Here is a 19,753-nt window from a genome sequence, read left to right on the forward strand (position 1 = left end):
GTCTAAAACAACTGAGTGCAGTAATTTGGTCCCAGGTTGAACTTTTATATTAAAAGTTGCTCTTTTTTCTTCCATGAACTCCGTTCACTGTAGCCACTGCAACCAGTTTCCAAGTAAGTAAAGTTTATATATACTTACATAGTTCTCATTAAAATCACAAATAGAAAGTACTACCTACTAGGACAAGATTTAACTTTGGCCCCAGTCCCATGAAATAGAGCTGAGATTTTTTTAAAGGACTTAGTTTTAAGCAGATAGGACCCTGAAGAACCAATGTTCAAATTCTATACTTTACTCAAGACAATCGCTCAAAGAACGATTTTACTTATTTGAAACCCAAAGAAACCCCATTTTCCCAGGCCACAGATCAAAAGGAAGATTACTAGAACAGACCAAAGCAAAGCCAATATAGAAACCTAGAGATCACATATCATAGGGGTAAACAAGCCTATATTTTTCTGTTGGTCTTTTGGTATTGTACATTTGCTAGAGCACAGGACCTTAATTCTTGGTTTTAAATGATGCAAATGAAGAAAAAGCAAATAGTTACTTTAGGAAGCTAGTGAAATATATAACCTGTGGCTAATTTATAATTTGGATGAGAATCAGAGAAACCGCCTTCAATTTTATGTGGGAAATTCATTTATGTAGATGTCACTTTCCCCATAGGCGCTGGACAGTAGGTTCTATAAACATGTTCCTCCCTGTCGGGAACTGAACCATTGATTACAGCTGTCAGAATATCCAGGCCTAGCCAGCACACTGGTCTACGTCGCCCACGAGTGCAGCTGCCTCAGTTCTGCTTGCTCATTCGTATCGCTGGTGGTATTATTAAGAATGCACAGATTTTCTTCCCCTAAATACCCACCTTGACCCAAGTCCTTTCTGGATTAGATCATTACTGTTTTCCTACAATTCAGTCTTAGTTCTTGAAGTTTGAACTCTTCCCTACTTACTTGGTTTTCTCATTTTCCCCATAGGTATGTCCCTGCTCTTTGTAGGAATTAGGTTCCATTTTGGCAGAACCTCAGTTTCCTATTAGAGAAGATACAAATTTTGTTTTTGCTCATAGGAGATGAAGAGGAGGGAGTAAGTGTCTTTTTGTTGCTACCTGTCTTCTCTTCATTCTATGTAAATGTAAACGGAGTTATCATAAAAATATGAAGATCAAGGAAATTTTCGAGGGAAGCCCTTTGGAGCAAGTTTCAAGTGGTATGAAAGAAGTCGACATAAAATTTTCCATCCTAAGTAGATAATAAACTACAGATGGGCCCTTCTCATTTCTCTTTGAATCTCACATAGAACGGAGATGATCATAAAGTGTATGTTTTAAAATTTATGGCTGGGTAAATTTTTTGGTTCAAGTCTTACCCATCATTTATTTAGCACTTTAAACTGTAAAGAACATCAACCTCGGATTTCTGGCATACCTGTTTGACAGCTACCCTGTTCAGATGGAAGAACATTTTTTCCACTCAAAAGAAGTTGGTTTAACAAGATAAATGCCTGTAACGTGAATCAAATTAACAACTGATAATTAGTACCTGACCTTGGAATATATAGGCAAGGACAATAGTTCACGTTCACTTCAATTTCAAACAAAAATAATTTATTTTAATTAAACAATTTCTTGGCATTATTCAAAACATTAATCAAGCCATTATCTCATACGACTTCTTTACAAAGGAAAGTTTCCAACCTTGGTTTTACAAAAGGCAAACCAGTAAGCTACATTACAGATGAGATACAATATACAGCCTATGCAGCCACATGAGAAATAGTTTCTGCTGCTTTGTTATTACACAGGTAGTTGCTTCCTTTAGCTAAAGCCTGGAGTCTTGTATTTGTTTTATGCATATTGGGTTTTGTTCTATTACTTGGCAGGAGATTGTACTCCCTGGAGTCAGCTGTGTTCATTGGTCAGAATAAATTCCAGCATCTGACACCAATTCCATTAATCACAGACAAGCCTGAATAAGTGAGTAAGATAATAGAAAGACAAAAATATCTGTGACCAGTGAACACTGTTTATGTATGTATGCTATTCAGTTAATATAGGAGAGATCTGAGATATTCTTTTGAGTTCAAGATATTTGAAACTGTATCAAAAAGGATAAAGGTCTCCTACATGAAACAGTTTATCTGAGGCAAAAGATGTATAAGCCAACTAATACATTATATTACAGTGTTAATACCACCACCCTGAAAGAATTTAGACGGATTTCCATGTGAAGCCATCCTTGTTATATCTTTGTTTATAAATGATAGGCCACTTAGAATCAAAAAGTTTGGGGACATTCCGTGATCAGACTATATCAATACAGCACAGAATTTGGTTTACGGAACTAAAATTCTTAATGTGGTTAATCAAAAGTCACTCTTACATTTCAAAACAAAGTCTAACAATTTATAAGTCGCTGTACATAACAAGCAGGTATAGACCCTTTGAAGAAAATGACTTTATCCAGTTACATATTTAGCTTTTTATTATGGACCACTGAAGGCACAGATTAGACTGCAACCTGTGTGATGCTCTTTCTACTTCTAATTGGATAATGAGGGATTAAAATAGTTCACACACCACATAGGTTTTCAACTATTTCATCACTTTTTTCAGTTAGGATCTGAAGGATGTATGGGACAGAGTTGGTTTCAATGAGCAGGTTATTTCAAGTCTTGAAACCATTTTTTAAATCACAATGTTACTGAGTCTTAAACTTTGAAACACAATAGCATATGCAGATGGAATAACCTGTATTATTCAACTATAATTTTCATCTTTAAGGTCACTACAAATAGAACCTATTCACTTTGCCATTTGTCTTTTATGCAAATTAAAGCAACTTACAATTTTTCTCACATATTCATGGCCTCTTATTTTTATGAACAGATATTTAGGCATTTCACATGCTATATAAAACCATGTCCTAAAAAATTTTAATTCCATCCTTTACATGAGAGGCAGTTATTTACAATTACTATCAAAGGTAGAATCGTTTCTTTGAAACACCTTAAGTTTATTTATTAGTAGCTTACATCTGATTCTTAGAACATGGAGCTGGAGGGTGCTCTTTCATACTGGAAAATTGATACATGATGTGGAGAACAGTATGTGCAAATGTATATACTGAAGAACTCTGCAAAAGTTTATTCAAAATCTGCTTTCAGTTAAGTAATTTCTTGAGAGCCACTGAGGGAGATAACAGTAACCTCATGACCAAATCATGAAATCTCTTCAGAATTAATTCTTATAAAGGCAGTTTTGATTATGTTGATCCAAGTAATGCAGTGGTGGCAGGTTGGATAAAGGCAAAGTTTTATTTTTAGTTTCCCCAAATGCTGTCTCACTTGATTTAGGAGGGCTTGGGAATACCCAAGAATTATCTTCCAGAGAATTTCTGCCGTAAGAGTTGTGTTCCTGAAAGTTAGTACCATCATGAAGAATGGATCGCTCATTATCTGTCCATGATTGGAGAATTGCTTTCTCTGATAAAACCTTCATATCTCCTGATAAAGGGGAAGATGTGGTGTGGCAAAGAGTTTTGCCATTTGGTGACAGGGGGGAATGTCTTTTGTATGTTGCAGTAAAATTCGCCAAGTGCAGTTTTGTGCTGTCTTTCCCAAGGTCTTCCATGCATCCTATTGGGGCACAGGCTAAAAAGAAAGCACAGGCTAAAGGTCAGTTGTCAAGGCATTTGTGATCCTAATTTGGCTGAATCTAGAACTTGTCAAGGCATTTGTGATCCTAATTTGGCTGAATCTAGAACTGGAAATAATATTTCCAAGTTAACATGATCACTGGGGCACTATGATTTGAGACAGATGACAAATGATCGAGTTCTAATCCTGGATCACTTATTTACTGACATTGTGACTTTAGGTTCAGCCACTTTTTGTGCTTCCAAGTGTCACTTCTCTCGTCTGCAAAATGGACATGGTATTCCTGTCCTGCCTATATCATAGGACCATTAATAAAGGTGAAGAATTGTATTGTGACTAGAGAAAGCCTGCCTACTGTTAAATATTCCTTTGTTTATTCAAATCTTTTTTCCATAGGTGCTTCAAAATAAATTTTTTCTGCAATGATTATATTTCGAATTGGTGAGGCCCAATAAGTTTTAATATACATTCAAAGGCTCTTAAGGATAAAACAGTTTGAATAGAATTTATAAGATAATTCTGTTTCTTATAAACACACATTTCTGCTGTGGTCACAGTAATAAGTCAAGAGAAAAAATGAGTTTAGTACACACGTAATGGCTTAGAAAATAAACTGAAGCGATTATTTAGCTAGTCTTAGCCAACATAATGGTAGTCTAAGGTTTTCCTCCCCTTCCAATTCAACCTACTAGGGCAAAATGCTAAGAATTATAACTCGGGCTTGAATCTATCATTGTAGAAGAAACTGAACCATATTATAAAATGAGCTCATTGCCTTTTTTCTTGGGAAGAGGGGAAGGAGTGGAGAAGACCTAGAAGTAACAGTGCTCAACTTCTGGACAAGGGTGATATGGAGGTCAGGAAAAAAGATGATCTAGTCTGTCTCTACTCATCAAAGCACGGAGTTCTGCAGTGAAGAGCTGTGGCCTTGAGCCTGCCAGAGAACTTTCAGTTCGATACACCTACAAGATTTATCCTTCACCAGCTCAGAAGGCACGCAAGAATGAGCCATTTCCAAATGTGGAAAGAGCATTTTTCCTTTCTTATTCTTTGGAGACTATATTTGTTATATAAACAGCCTCACTGAAAACTCCCTGTAAAATTATTCTGTGTTCCTTTTAAGAGAAATTTTACCCCTACCACTCAACACACAGTTGCCTCATAGGTAACCCTGGACATTGGAAAACTCCAGGGTAAAATGAACCATAAATTAAGTTGGAGCATGGCAGAGCACGATATTAATTTGCCTGATTCATAAATAACTCTCTAGAAACTAAAAGGGATTTTGACTTTGGTTTTCCTTTTTCCCTACTAGTTAACTCTCCTGAGGAGATTTATAAAATACATTTCTCTTGTGCCCTCTTTAGGGCCAGTCCAAGGTGCATATAACTTTAGGTGCTGGTGATTATTTTTTTTTACGAAAGGTCACATCTCAATTCCTTCAAAATAAATTTTTGGGCAAATTTACATTATACAGCTTTTCAGAAATAAAACTAGTATGTAATAAAAGGCACACATGCACTGATTTTTCTCTGAGATATGCAAAGAGCTTTTGTGAAGTAGCCACTAACTACTAGGGGTTAGGCCCCAAACTCAAAAGTTTAGTCAGCCAAGCAGTTAATATGAAAAGCAAATCAATGAAAATTTTTTGTTTCATTGAAAGAGATAGTGGGATCACAAACAGTTTCCATTCTAAACGGTCTATCCTTTATGGGAAGAAAAATTAAGTTTACCAAATGAAAGCAAATTATGCATCAAAGTTATTTTTTTCAAAACTAATTTAAAGGGCTAGGTCTTTGATATATTCTGTGGCACTGGAATGAAAAATAGCTTTTGATGTCTTGATGTCTTTTTTTTTAAATATAAGGAGGAGTTGTGGTAAAAGGTCAACTAGAGCAAACTTAACACCTCAGCCTCATACACATAAGCAACACTTGGCTGAGAAAAAAAGCCACAAGGGGAAAAGAATACAGTACGGAAGAAAAAACACATCAGCAACACCTTTATGTGTGAAGTTGACCAGTATGAGAATGAAGCCAAAGCAGAGAATAGGTAGGCTGTGAACATACTATATATACTTTGGCTTATCAAAATCATCTAATGAGATTTCGATAAGAAACGATAGCCAGTTGCTCTTCAAGCTGTTTGGCTGGAATCAGTGGTTTCCAGCAAACATTAACTTGCCTTTCTTGACTGTAGTTGGGGTTTTCAGTTTTCTTAGTAGTTCAGCTTGTACTTGAGTCACCAAATGTAAATTAGACATCTCTCTCTTCAGTTCCCAGTATGCATTTTGCATATTGTCGCTGAAATGCAAGTTTAAAAAAAAAAGTTAATGGTTATTTTCCTTACGGACAGAAAGGAGTGACTTTAAAATAGAAATGAGCATTCCTGCTCTAGTTTTGAGATGATATAAATTAAACAAAACTTCCTCATTAAATAATTGAAATACAATTAGGGCATTAGAACAAGTGAAAAGATCTTATTCAATAATAATACTGACCTAGTTTCTAGCCATTAACTGAACTGTATTAAACAGAAGGGTATTTACTAAAAAAGAAGTATTATCACCGAGTTTCTTATAGTTCTCAGAATTGAGGTTTTTATTATAGCCCATAATGTGCAGTGGTGTTACTATCATACTTTTAGAGTAAGGAGTATTTTCTTCATTTGCAAATCTGATACAGAAAAATAGTGACATTTACTCATGTATAGAGTTTTAATTTGTATTTATCTCTTGATTATTCGGTTTTGACCTTGTGAATTGAAATGTGTATCCCTAAACCCACATTAAAATAAAATTTAGGTTTCATGCATTCCATTCTTTTATGTTTGACTGGGCTGTCTCATATTGTTGGTTCTAAACCAATGTGACATGACAGCACAAGACAGGAAGAGCCAGATGATTTCCTGGTAAGGGAAAAGAAGCTAGAGAGAGAGAGGATTATATGAACCAGAATTTAAAGACTTCACAAATGCCTCTCATTTTCATAATTAAAAGTATTTTATGTCAATTATCTGAGCAGTTACAAATTAGCTATTTTAAACCTAATCTGTAAAAGTTTCATTCTTCCATTACACATTATGTGGATATTCATGATTTTCTTTCTTAGGTTTTTAATTGCCAACTAAACTGAAATCTTCAATACATATTCTTACTTTGCTATACAAGAATATGTAAAATATTAAGTATAAGAACTGACCTCATAGTATTCAAATGACCATTATTGCCTTTTAAAGATATTGTTGTAAGTTTAATAACAAGTACCAAATTAGAAAATGTTACTTTATGCTTCAATTTTTATCTAGCTGTAAACAAAAACCTTTAAACCAAGGGATAATATCTTGGTATCTACATCTAATTTCCTATTCTAATTACGAAGGAACAGATCTACTAAAAAACAATATTATGGAATGTAAGGTTACATACCTTTTTTGTCAAGATATTTCTTTCTATTCCACTCCAACCAACCACAATTCTTTCAACAGAAGCAGAATACACTTTATACTGCTTTTGGAAAAAATCTGCATGTTTTAATCTATTGTAAACGTGATTTGTCAAACAGCAGTCTATTAAAAATCACAGGCTTTTTGCAGGTTTTTGGTAAGTGTGAAATAATTACTTCACAAAAATTAGTTAACCACTTTACTTCACCAGTAAACATCTGAGATGTATGCTACAGTGAATGTTTCACATAGGAACCTGTCTTAAGTGTGAAGGGTTGTTGGTTCCTTGTTGCAATTCTGGGCATTCAGTATGCTTTCCAAAGAGTTACTCACATTACATAGCAGTAAGTGTAAGTGCTACATGTGCTAATTCATGCAGACAGTCATGATATGAATATACAGTTTAAGAATAGTGTTTAATTATGGTCATGAGATGGTAAATCAGTACCTGACTTGGAGAAAAGCAAAGCAAATACCCAAGACTGTGTTTGGATCCTAGAATAACGTTCACATTTAATCATTCAAACTAGCTAAGCATGTAAAATAAAAGATAGATAATTATAACAAGTGTTAAAGCAGTGTCTAATATACATTTTCCAATTCAATGAAGACTGCTTATAAACTAGGTTAAACTAAAAACTAGGTTGCCAACTTTAACATACATCTAAGTCTTTTTGCCCTTAAAGTCATATGAATTAAAAACAGATTTAAAAAAAAAAAAAAAAAAAGTCTAAATTACTAAGTGTAAGCTCTCCCTCTTGTGGATAACAAAGCAATGACAGTCACTTTACAGTAAATATTAAAGTGCTATAGTCTTCAAAGTGTGTTAAAAATTTATTTTTAATTCTATTTGTACAGAATATTTAAATCATTACTTAAGTGAGACTGGAAGAGGCAAGTTGTCATCCACAAGTCTTTAGCAGAGTTCCAACTAACCGTCATGTGTCTAGATTATTTTTGAGATTATATAGTCAGACTTAGCCCCTCACACCCCCAACCAGGAGTGTGAAGTTAGTTAAGTTTTGCTTTAAATGACATAGACACATAGACACACACACACACACACACACACACACACACACACATTTTTTTCACCTATAAAGAAATTATAAAACTATTTGAACACTGAGGTACAACACTAAAGCATCCCAAATGAGAACCCTAAAAAAATAAAATAGGTGAAACAAAATAATGATGGTTGAGCATTTCTCCCATGTTATCACACCAACTTGGCAAACTGGGTAACCACATTTTCCATGTGAGGAAGCAGGTTCAGGAGAACTTACTCCATACTCTAACATGTTGCTGATCAAAGTCATCTTTCAATGATCTAGTCTAATGACTGCCTGCTGCCATTTTGAGTAACATTTTTTAATATCATAATCACCATCCTCTTCATTAGACATTTACCACGCACCTCCAATATACTCACTACCAACACAATCTTCTTAGCCCCAGTATAAAATCTCAACCCTCTAAATTTTAAATGTAAGTAAACCTGCTTAGCCACATTGCAAGGAGATACATGCCCTGCTTACAAACTGTGTAAAAGCCCAGTTTTCTTAGTTGACAATATACATTCAACTCTTCAATACAAAAGGAATATTCCTCGTATAAGAAAAATCTACTTTTTTACTTCACCCATACATATTTTTCTTTAGCTTCTGAAAATTTGCTTTTATATCACCCAGAAGAACTAAAATCAAAGTATGAGAATCTTACCCAAGAGCTAAAGACTTAGAAATTTACATTTTGACAACTGTGATTCCCCAAAATCAACTGTCTTTCAGACATTTTTGATTGTGAAGCACAGCAAGGAATCCATTTACTCTGCAACCCAAACAACCAAGTTATAACAACCCATACTTATTGCCCTTATTATGTGTAACACACTCTGGTATGTTCTGTTCTGTTTTATTCATTGTTTGTATAAATACTTAACTCACAAAATTTCACAATTACTAAGGGAACACGGCACAATTTGAAAAACAATCTATATTTTCTATATTTTCAATTTCTTAAGAACTTCACAATTCAAGTTTACCCCATACCTAGATCTGTTTAAGAACTGAGTGCCACAACCTAAAGCTAACACCAGATGAACACTGGTAAGAAACTGGCCAAATTTCTGAGAGGACTGTAATTGTTAAAAGATGCTGTATACAGTAAAGGCCTCCAGTAATTACGTTAGGGAAATAGTACAGTACCTCATTTGCCTAGCAGTATGATGGAGGAAATATGAAAAAAGAGTGTTCCCACAAAGGGGGCTTTACAAATAACTGAAAATCATCCCTAAAATTATGTAAAATTGTACTTAAAGGTTTTATGGAAACATTCGTATGTACTTTTTTGCTAATGTAATAAACTTACATCTGAATTGTTCTACTTAAAAGTGATGAGGTAACTTACAAATATTAATAAAACATAGGACTGACTATAAACTAGAAATAGGTTTATATCATGTACATGGTAAGGCAAAGGAAAAACAAGATAAAATGCAGCTAGGAATGAGGCTAACATATAATTGAATGATACAGAGTTTACCAAGGGTAAACAAACCAGAAAAGGGAAACCTGATCAGTTTGGCAATCCATATTGCTTACATAAAATAAATGCAAACCAACTTGTAAAAAGCTGTACATACAATTTCAGCACTAGGGAGCCATTAGAACATGCTTTAATCATACAGTTCTTTTAGCGTACAAGTAACTTTTAGAGCTAAGAACTTTTAGAGCTAAGGTAATTCTTTATAAAAACTGTTTCGCTCAGTTGACACTCTGAATTAATACTGAAGTTTAGAGAATTCAAAAGTGTACTTTGAAGCCAGTTATATATATATAACCTGGTAGCCTCAAAAGGTTGACTCACCTCTTTGGACCTTCATCCTCCTCTAAATCCTGGTATATTCTTTACTATGTTGTTAGGTATATGAGGTCTTCAAAGACATTTCTGGGGACCAGTTTTCAAGTTATTTTCAGTAGATGTGATCCAAATTTATGTAAAATCTCCCATGAATGGAAGAAGTCTCCTTCTATATCATGTACTTCTAATACACTATACACAGCCCCTTTGACCTACTCCGATTCTAACATATTTTTTGTTCCCTGATTCTTTCCAAAAATGGTTTGAAGAGGCTTATAAAAAATGATAAATATAACAAAGGGAAACCTAGGTTGGCAGGAGAAAAGGTAACTTTGATAAAAAAAAAAAAAAGACAACTTTGAGAAAATTTACATGGATACTGAACTAGACACACTGTTTAAAAAGGAAAAACTTCTTGCTATAAAGCTGGATGAAACTTCAAGGCATAACTGAATAACTGTTCAAATGGCAGAGTTCATTAATTCCAATTGTTACGGTAATTGTTATAACCCATCAGGCCTAAAATACTCTGGCCCTATAAAGAAAAAGTTTGCCTACCCCTGAATCTAGAAGATTGGCTGCAATCCTCAAATTCTGCCCTACTTGATCATTTCTCTCAATTAGGTTTTGATAGGAATAGGTATGAGCCATTTCACATTATTCGCTTTCGCTCAGTAAACTTTGGAAGCCAAATGATCAAGCAATGAAGTCAACTCACTATTTTTCATTGGATGAAAGTATCCTTCTAGAGAAGAGATGCTAAAATCAGATAATTTAAAACACAGTACTTGTTACTCAAGTAAAAATGTCATATATTTAAGAAAAAAGGGTTAAAGTAACATATGAACTCTGATAGCTACTTTTGTTTTTACCCCAAATGGATAGTTCTTTTAAAATTCATGTTATGCGAAAGACTAAGGTGGTCCAAATTTGCCCTTAAGGCGGAGTTACCGTATATGGAAATGTATAATTCTTCAGGTACAAACCAGGATTTATTACAGAATACTTTCTACACAGCTCCCTAAAAATCTAAAAGTGTTCAAAATTTTGTTTAAAGCATCACAATATGCACTTTTCTACTACTTAAGTTCAAACCTACTGCTGATGAACAGTTAAATGTTTTTTATAAATCCACTGTGATCAGAGATTACATGCAGTACACAAATAGTATCCATTCTTTTTTAAAGTTAAATCACAACAGAAATCTAGGTAACCTATACAATGTGTTATTTTTGAATTTTGAAGAATGTTCATACCTTGAAATGCTCAGTCTTTGGAGATCACTGCTATTCAGATTGTCTTCCTGAGATGGATCCTGTCATGTTTAAAAATAAAGTTTTAAAGTTATAATTGTTAAGAAGTATAGATCTGTTTCCCAAACTAGTTCTTTATGATGTGGGAGTTTCACATATACAGGGGCCCATGGCTACAAAACATTGGGAAACACTGTTCAAGTTAAACAAATTCCTATGGTATAGAACTTCTCAAAACCTTTGGTATACAATAGCACATAATGAATAGCTAAATGGGTTCTTATTAGGTACTTTAGTCCTCTATACCAACTCCATTTTACATATCCAGTGTTTTCTAAACTTCTTTGGCTCTAGTGTCTTCACCTGGCCCCAAAGGATCAACTTTTCTAAATATAAATGACTGGAATATTGGGGGATATAGAAAAGTCTAAAAGGGCCATAGTGGATCTCACCCTGGAACCTTGACCTCATTAATACCAAACAGTAATCAACTGAGTAAAAAACAAAAACAAAAACAAAAACCCCTCACCATTATGTCAACATAGGGATGCTATTTCACACTTTTGATTTCAACTTGGAACCTCTGATAAATTTGCATTAAGCATTCCACTATTCCTATTCCTGGTTGATATCTTTACCTTAGTTGTGACCATTTTCTTTTTTAGTTTTAAATCTCCCCTCCCCCTGCCAAATAAATTCTTATGAAGGTCAAGGACCAAGTCTTAAATTAGAAAAGAAAAAAAAAAAAATCCTTTTAATTCATCTTAAAGTCATAAGTTTCTTAGTCCTTCAGATACCATTTCCGCAGTAAGCGAAAAGTGATTTCTAAAGTTTCTTCTACTTTTAAATGTTTCTATGATTTATGATGAATTAAACTAAATTTATCCCCTAGCACCATCTAGTGGAAAAGAGTAACTAATAAGAATTGATCTATCTCATACACACACACACACCCTTAAGAGTATTGCTTTTCTGGATTACCTTAAGTTTTTTTGAAATACATTCACTTATTAAATATACTATATACTAAGCACTATGCAAAACATGTTACATATTATCTAACCTTCATGAAAAAACAGTGGTATTTAAAAGTCTACTTTACAGAAAACAAGTTCAGAAGAATTAAATGATGTTCCTAATTTTACATAATAATTAGCAACACCGTAATTATGAGCCACGTTTTTATAATGCCGTGGTACTGTTTTCTACTCAGTAAGGAAATATCCATTATGTAAAAAGCTATCAATTTCCTTTCAAGGCAAATCCATTTACTGACAATTATAATTGAGAGCTACAAGGTACAGATCCTTTCTTGCAAGCATATCTTTTTAAAAGAAGCCTCTAAAAAAGATGGCAGAGTAGGAGGGGCGTAAGCTCACCTTGTTCCACAGATACAAGCAGATAACATCCACATTAGTGTAAATAACCCACAAAATGACCTGAGGGATGACAGAACAGACTCTCCACAGCAAAAGGTAAAGAAGAGACCATACTGAACAGGTAGGAAGAGCAGAGAGGCCATCTGGAGCTAAATGGACCCATGGGTCTATCTGAAGGAGGGAGGAACATTGCAGGCATGGAGAAAGGAGAAAAAGACTCACTCTCACACTAGGCACCCCAGGCATGGGGAGCACACACAGGGAAGACAAATCCCCAAAGAATCCCTGTGACATTTGGCTTTGAAAGCCAGAGAGGCCTAATTTCCCAAGTTCTTACAATCAGTGGGGCTTAACACCTGGGACTTGACAAATCAATGAGCTCAGCTCTGGGAGGCAGGGGAGGGCAGAGGAAACAGAATCCCCGCCCTTGAAGGGACAGCATAATGAACCCCGAGAAGACACAGTATTGAAGCAGCACTGTGAAAAATGCTTCAGGTATATAGGAGAGAGATTAGCTGACTCATGTTAGAGCATGTGCTAGAGTAGCAGGGATCGCTGGGAGACTTCTCAAAGAAGAAAGGAGCTGGTGGGTGCTTCTTCTCTCCCAGGCCCCCCACCCTATTTACACGGACACGTGCAGGACCAGTGCAGCACCCTCTCCACCTGGCTGGCTAACAGCATGCCCCACGCTTCTGCAGTTCTGCCCTCTCCAACCCAACCAGCTTCCATAGTTTTGGGCAGCAGCAGGTACCCTCCCACAACCGACCAGCACAGACCTTGCTGGCACTGAATATACTGCCCCCCACACTCTCTTGTGGACTCACCCCCACCAGCCATAAAGCAGTTTTCAAAAGCAGCTCCAGCTCCCCTCCCACCGTAGACCTCTCCCGCTCAAACTGTGCTAACACCATATGCCGTGCCCCAACATTCTCCTATGGATCTGCTCCTTTCAATATGCCCTTGGCCAGAACCCATCCAAAGTGGTAAAACCCTGGCACTGTGCAGGCAGCCCTGGGAGGGGCCAGCACCACTCCAAAAGTGACTCCTGCCCTGGGGAGACGGGAAAATAACCACACAGACACCAGACTGGCTCCAGCTGGAGCAGTGAGTGGGGGGTAGACATCTGGTCTAACTACAGGGCCTACCCACCAACAAAAGCTTCTTAAGACACAATACAGGGAAAGTACCCTGAAGTTCAGTGCTACTGCATCTCTGGGAAATGCCTGGTCTGCCTTGACCAAAGCCCAAGGTGGCCCTAGACTGGCCCACTAACAGAGGGACCAGACCCTTCCCACAAGAGGCAAAGAAGGCAACTGCAGATGACTGAAGGCAAAAGTGGCTTGGCCCAAACAGTAAGGAGCACACACAGGAGATGCGCCTGAAATGTGAGGTTCTGGTGAACATGGGACATTGTACTTCTTGGCACCACAGGACCTCTTCTTTATAACGCCACTATTTCAAGAGCTGGAGACATAGCTGACTTCCCTAAGACATAGAAACAAACAAAATTAAGAGACAGAGGATTATGCCCCAAAAGAAAGAAAAGGCCTAGATCATAGCAAGAGACCTAAACAAAACAGAGATTAATATGCGTGGTAGAGTATTTACAATAATGGTCATAAAGATACTCACTAGACTTGAGAAGAGTGGAAGACCTCAGTGAGACCCTTACAAAAGAGATAGAAACCATAAAAATATAAACCATAAGAGATGAAGAACTCAGTAACTGAAATTAGAAATGTACTAGACGAAACAGTGCACCAGAAAAATAAGAAAGGATGAGCGAACTGAAGGCCAGAGTAATGGAAAGCAATCAAGCTGAAGAGAAGAAAGATAAAATTATAATAATAAATGAAAACAGATTTAGGGAATTCAGTGATGCCATCAAGTGTAATAACATTTGAATCACAGGGATGCTACAAGAAGAGAATGAAAAGGGGACAGAAAGTTTATTTGAAGAAATAAATTTGGGAAGCTGAAAACTTCCTGCATCTGAGGGAAGAAACCAAAATCCAGATACAGGAGGCACATAAAGCCCCCAATAAAATCTAGCCAAGAGGTGCAAAGCAAGACACATAATGACAATGGCAAAAGGCAGTGATAGAGAATTTTAAATGCAGCAAAAGAAAACACATACATGGGAAACCCCATGTGGCTCCCAGCTGATTTTTCACCAGAAAGTGTGCAGGCCAGAAGGGAGTAGCATGATACATTAAAAGTGCTGAAAAAAAACCCTGCAGCCAAGAATACGCTACAGAGCAAAGATATCATTCAGAATAGAAGAGATAAATGGTTTCCCAAACAAAGGTTAAAGGAATTCATCACCACTAAACCAACCCTACAAGAAATGTTAAAGGGGGCACTTTGAGTGGAAAGGAAAGACCATTAGTAGGAATAATAAAAGGAGCACAAAAACAGTAAAATTTATATCTATAAAACTCAGCCAAGGGATTCACAAAATAGAATGATGTAAAGTATGACACCATTTACCTAAAACATGAGGTGGAGAGAAATAAATACTGGATTGAAACCTAAGTGACCACTAACTTAATATAGACTGCTATCTGCATAAAATGTTATGTTACATGCAAACCTAATAGTACCACAAATCTCAAAACCCACTAATAGATATGCAAAATGTAAAGAGAAAGGAATCCAAGTATATCACTACAGAAAGTCAGCAAACCAGGAGAGTGCAAGAGAAGAAAGTAACAGAGTAGAACTATAAAAACAACCGTAAACAAGTAATAAAATGGCAATAAGTACATACCTATCAATAATTACTTTGAATATAAATGGACTAAATGGTACAATCAAAAGACATTAGGTGATGGAATGGATAAAAAAGGAAAAGATCCATCTATATGCTGCCTACAAGAGACTCATTACAGAACTAAAGACAAATGCAGATTGAAAGTAAAGGGATGGAAAAGCATTTGTCATGCAAATGGTGGCAGGGAAAAAAAAAGCCAGGTTGGCAATACTTTTATGGGATAAAGTAGACTTTTAAAGAAAGACATGGGGTGCCTGGGTGGCTCAGTCGGTTAAGCATCTGACTCCCAGTTTCAGCTCAGGTCACTATCTCACTGTTTCATGGGTTCGAGCCCGTGTTGGGCTCTGCACTCATGGTGCAGAGCCTGCTTGGGATTTTCTCTCTTTCTCTCTCTCTCCTCCCCTCTCCTGTTCACACTGTCTGGATCTCTCTCAAAATAAATAGACATAAAAAAATTTTTTAAAAAAGAACAGGAAAAGAACACTATATAATCATAAATGGAACAATTACAATAAGAATTGTAAATATTTATGCACTCAACATGGAAGCACCCAAATACATATAGCAAATAACAAACATAAAGGAAGTAATCAATAGTAATACAATAGTAGGGAACTTTAACATTCCACTTCTATCAATGGATAGAACATCCAAACAGCAAATCAGCAAGGAAACAGTGGCTTTGAATGACACAATGGATCAGATGGATCTAGCCGATATATTCAGAACATTCCACCCTAAAACAGCAAAATACACAACTCCTGTCAAGTGCACACGGAACATTCTCCAGAATAGATCTCATATCAGGCAACAAAATAAGTGCAACAAATTCATAAAGACTGAAGACACAGCATGCATCTTTTCCAACCACAGTACTATGAAACTACAAATCAACCACAAGAGAAAATCTGCAAAAAACAAAATACATGGAGGTTAAATAACATGCTACTAAGCAATCAGTGGTTCAACTAAGAAATCAAAGCAGCCGCCAAAAATACATGAAGACAAATGGAAATGAAAATCCAACAGCCCAAAATCTTTTGGATTCAGCAAAAGCTATTGTATTAATAAGGAAATTTATAGCAAGACAGGTCTACCTGATAATGCAAGAAAAATCTCAAACAACCTAACCTGTTACCTGAAAGAGTTGAAAAGGAGAACAAAACCCCAAACCAGTGGATGGAAGGAAATTATTAATAAAGATTAGAGCAGAAACAAATTCATTAGAAACTAAAAACACAACAGAGCAGATCAAGAAAACCAGGAGCTGGTACTTCGAAAAGACCAACAAAATTGATAAACCTTCAGCAATATTCACCAAAAAAACCAAAAAACAAAAAAGACTCAAAATCAGACATAAAACAGGAGAAATAACTGACACCACAGAAATACACAGGATTGTAAGAGATTATGAAAAATAATATGCCAACAAACTAGAAAACCTAGAAAAAATGGGAGAAATTACTAGAAACATACAACCTCCCAAAACTGAAATCAGGAGAAAAAGAAAATTTGAACAGACCAATTACCAGCCATGAAATTGAATAATTAATCAAAAAGTTCCCAACAAACACAAGTCCAGGACCGGATGGCTTCAGAGGCGAATTCTATTATACATTTAAAGAAGAATTAATACCTATTTCTCTCAAATTAATCCAAAAAATAAAAGTAAGAAAGCTTCCAAATTCATTCTATGAGGCCAACATTACCCTGATACCAAAACCAGATAGACACTACACAAAAAAGGGAAGTACAGGCCAATACTGTTGATGAACACAACTGCAAAAATCCTTAACAAAACACTAGCAAAAGGAATCCTACTATACGTTAAAAAAATCATTCACCATGACCAACTAGATTTTATTCCTAGGATGCCAGTGTGGTTCAATATTCTCCAATCAACATGATACATCACATGAACATGAGAAGGAATAATCCAATTAAAAACGGGCAAAAGGTATTAACAGACATTTCTCAAAAGACATCCGGATGACCAACAGACATGAAAAGATACTCAACATCACTCATCATCTGGAAATGCAAATCAAAACCATAATAAGGTATCACCTCACACCTGTCAGAATGGCTAAAATAAAAAACAAACAAGTGTCGACAAGGATGTGGAGAAAAAGGAACCCTCATGTGTGCTGGTGGGATGCAAACTGGTGTAGCCACTTTGAAAACACTATGGAGGTTCCTCAAAAAATTAAAAATAGAATTGACATATGATTCTGTAATTCCGTTAGGTATTTACCCAAAGAATATGAAAACACTAATTGGAAGGGATATATGCAACCCTATGTCTATTGCAGCATTATTTACAATAACCAAGATATGGAAGCTGCCCCAGTGTACATCAATATATGGATAGAGGATGTGTGTGTGTGTGTGTATGCAAAAAATGGACTATCACTCAGTCATAAAAGAGAATCTTGCCTTCTGCAACAACGTAGATAGATCTAGAGAGTATGATGCAGAGCGAAATAACCCAGTCAGAGAAAGACAAATATCATATGATTTCACTCACGGTAGAATTTAAAAACCAATAAACAAAGAAAAAAAGAGACAAACCAAAAACAGACTCTTAACCATAGAGAACAAATAGATGGTTATCAAAAGGGGTAGGGATGAGTTAAATATGTGAAGAGAATGAGGAGTACATTTATCATGATGAGTACTTAGTAAGGTATAGCCTTGCTGAATCACTGTATTGTACACCTAAAACTAATATAACATTGTATCTTAACTATACGGAAATTAAAAATTTTAAAAACATAAAATTAAAAAACATATATAAATAAACAAGCAACCATAGCAGTCAGGCAGCCATCTAGCTAGCTTTTCAGGGGCTATGGCACCTAAGCTTGTAGGACAGGATGCTTGAAGCCTTTGAAGAAATTACGGTATGTAATCACAGGTTCAAAGGTATGGCAGTGGTTAACTTCAGATGTCAAGTAGGAAAAAAAGCATTTTGCTCAACAGGAACTGACATTAATTTCTGTGGTATTTCCCCTTTCTCAGGCCTGGGGGCTTGAAAGCAAGTTCTCATTGTCCAGTTCAGAGGAATTCATTTGGCCAAGGCCAAGGTGGAATGCTGTATTATTCTTAATGCCTGGCTCATCCTCAAGTGGTGGTCACATTCAATAAAGACTACATTACAGAAGAGAGAACTATCAGTTCCATTTAAGGACAGCGGGGATTCAGGGGAAGCATGCTGGCTGGCAGTCAGGAAGTATGGGAAGTAGTTCCCTTATCAGTTACTGGCATCCCAAGAGGAACCAGGGGTAGGTGACACAGCTCCTCAATGGAGTTAGAATGCTCTGATGGGCAAAATGGGTAAGATGAGAAATAATTATCTAACTGGTTAACTTATTTAAAATACATAAATGTATATAATGGTTGTTTGACTCTAGACTACTAACCTTTACAATTTCTGTAACAATTATCTTTTTAAGATTTTTTTTCCCAAATTTTTATTTAAATTGTTAACACACAGTGCAATATTGGTTTCAGAAGAATTTAGTAATTCACCACTTACATACAACACTCAGTGCCCTTCATAAAAGTGCCCTCCTTAATAATTATAATCCATCTAGCTGACCTGTCACCCTCCATCAACCCTCAACCTGTCCTCTATACTTAAAAGTCTCTTATGGTTTGTTTCCCTCTCTTCCCCACCCCACCGCCACGTTCATCTTTTATTTCTTAAATTCCATACAAGTGAAATCATATGATACTGTATTTGTCTTTCTCTGACTTGGCTTAGCATAATACACTCTATCTCCATTCATGTCATTGCAAATGGCAAGACTTCATTCTTTTTGATGGCTGAGTAATATTCCGCTGTGTATATATACCACCTCTTCTTTATCATTCATCAGTTGATGGACATTTGGGCTCTTTCCATAGTTTGGCTATTATTTGTAACAACTATTTTGCATATGGTGCATGTGCTCTCACACTGTTATTATTTCTTCTTTTTCTATTCAGTACTATCTGTCATGACATCTAACCTTGTAATCAAGTTTGTTAGAACCCAATGTAAAGTTCTGGTAAACAGATTAGGTGAGGACCTGAGAGGCAACTTGTGTTTTAGTGGATGACTTTAGGCTAACCGTACTTTAGCAGCTCAGCAGGGCTTTTCGTTTTTGCTTTTTCCCAATTCTTACAACCTCAGCTATTTGCTAAAAATTAAAGTTGTCCCAAAAGTATTAAACTTCTAAAAATTAGTAGACTGACAAGTTTTTCCTTCTTAAAAAAGAATCCTAAAAATTAAGTTGTATGTTGTAGTGTCTACATTAATCAAATTATTAAACAAAACGATAAACTTAAAACTTGAGTTCTCTTTAAGCTTTACAGAAAAAAATGACATAAGGAAACTG

At 35.9% G+C, this 19,753-nt stretch overlaps 1 protein-coding gene across 5 annotated transcripts in view; it reads right to left on the reverse strand.

Annotated features, from left to right (window-relative positions):
- Positions 1–1,587: 1,587 nt before the first annotated feature.
- AZI2 (5-azacytidine induced 2) overlaps positions 1,588–19,753 on the reverse strand; it is a 38,055-nt gene continuing 19,889 nt past the window's right edge. For all 5 annotated transcript variants that reach the window (XM_060638456.3, XM_060638454.3, XM_060638455.3 and 2 more), the window contains 3 exons: positions 11,223–11,281; positions 5,845–5,963; positions 1,588–3,654 (listed from right to left, as the gene is read on the reverse strand). In XM_060638456.3, the coding sequence (XP_060494439.1) occupies positions 3,242–3,654; positions 5,845–5,963; positions 11,223–11,281 (591 nt within the window). In that variant the 3' untranslated portion in view covers positions 1,588–3,241. The remainder of the gene's footprint in view (positions 3,655–5,844; positions 5,964–11,222; positions 11,282–19,753) is intronic.

The sequence above is a fragment of the Panthera onca genome, chromosome C2, assembly GCF_046562875.1.
Source record: "Panthera onca isolate mPanOnc1 chromosome C2, mPanOnc1 haplotype 2, whole genome shotgun sequence".
NCBI lineage: Eukaryota > Metazoa > Chordata > Mammalia > Carnivora > Felidae > Panthera > Panthera onca.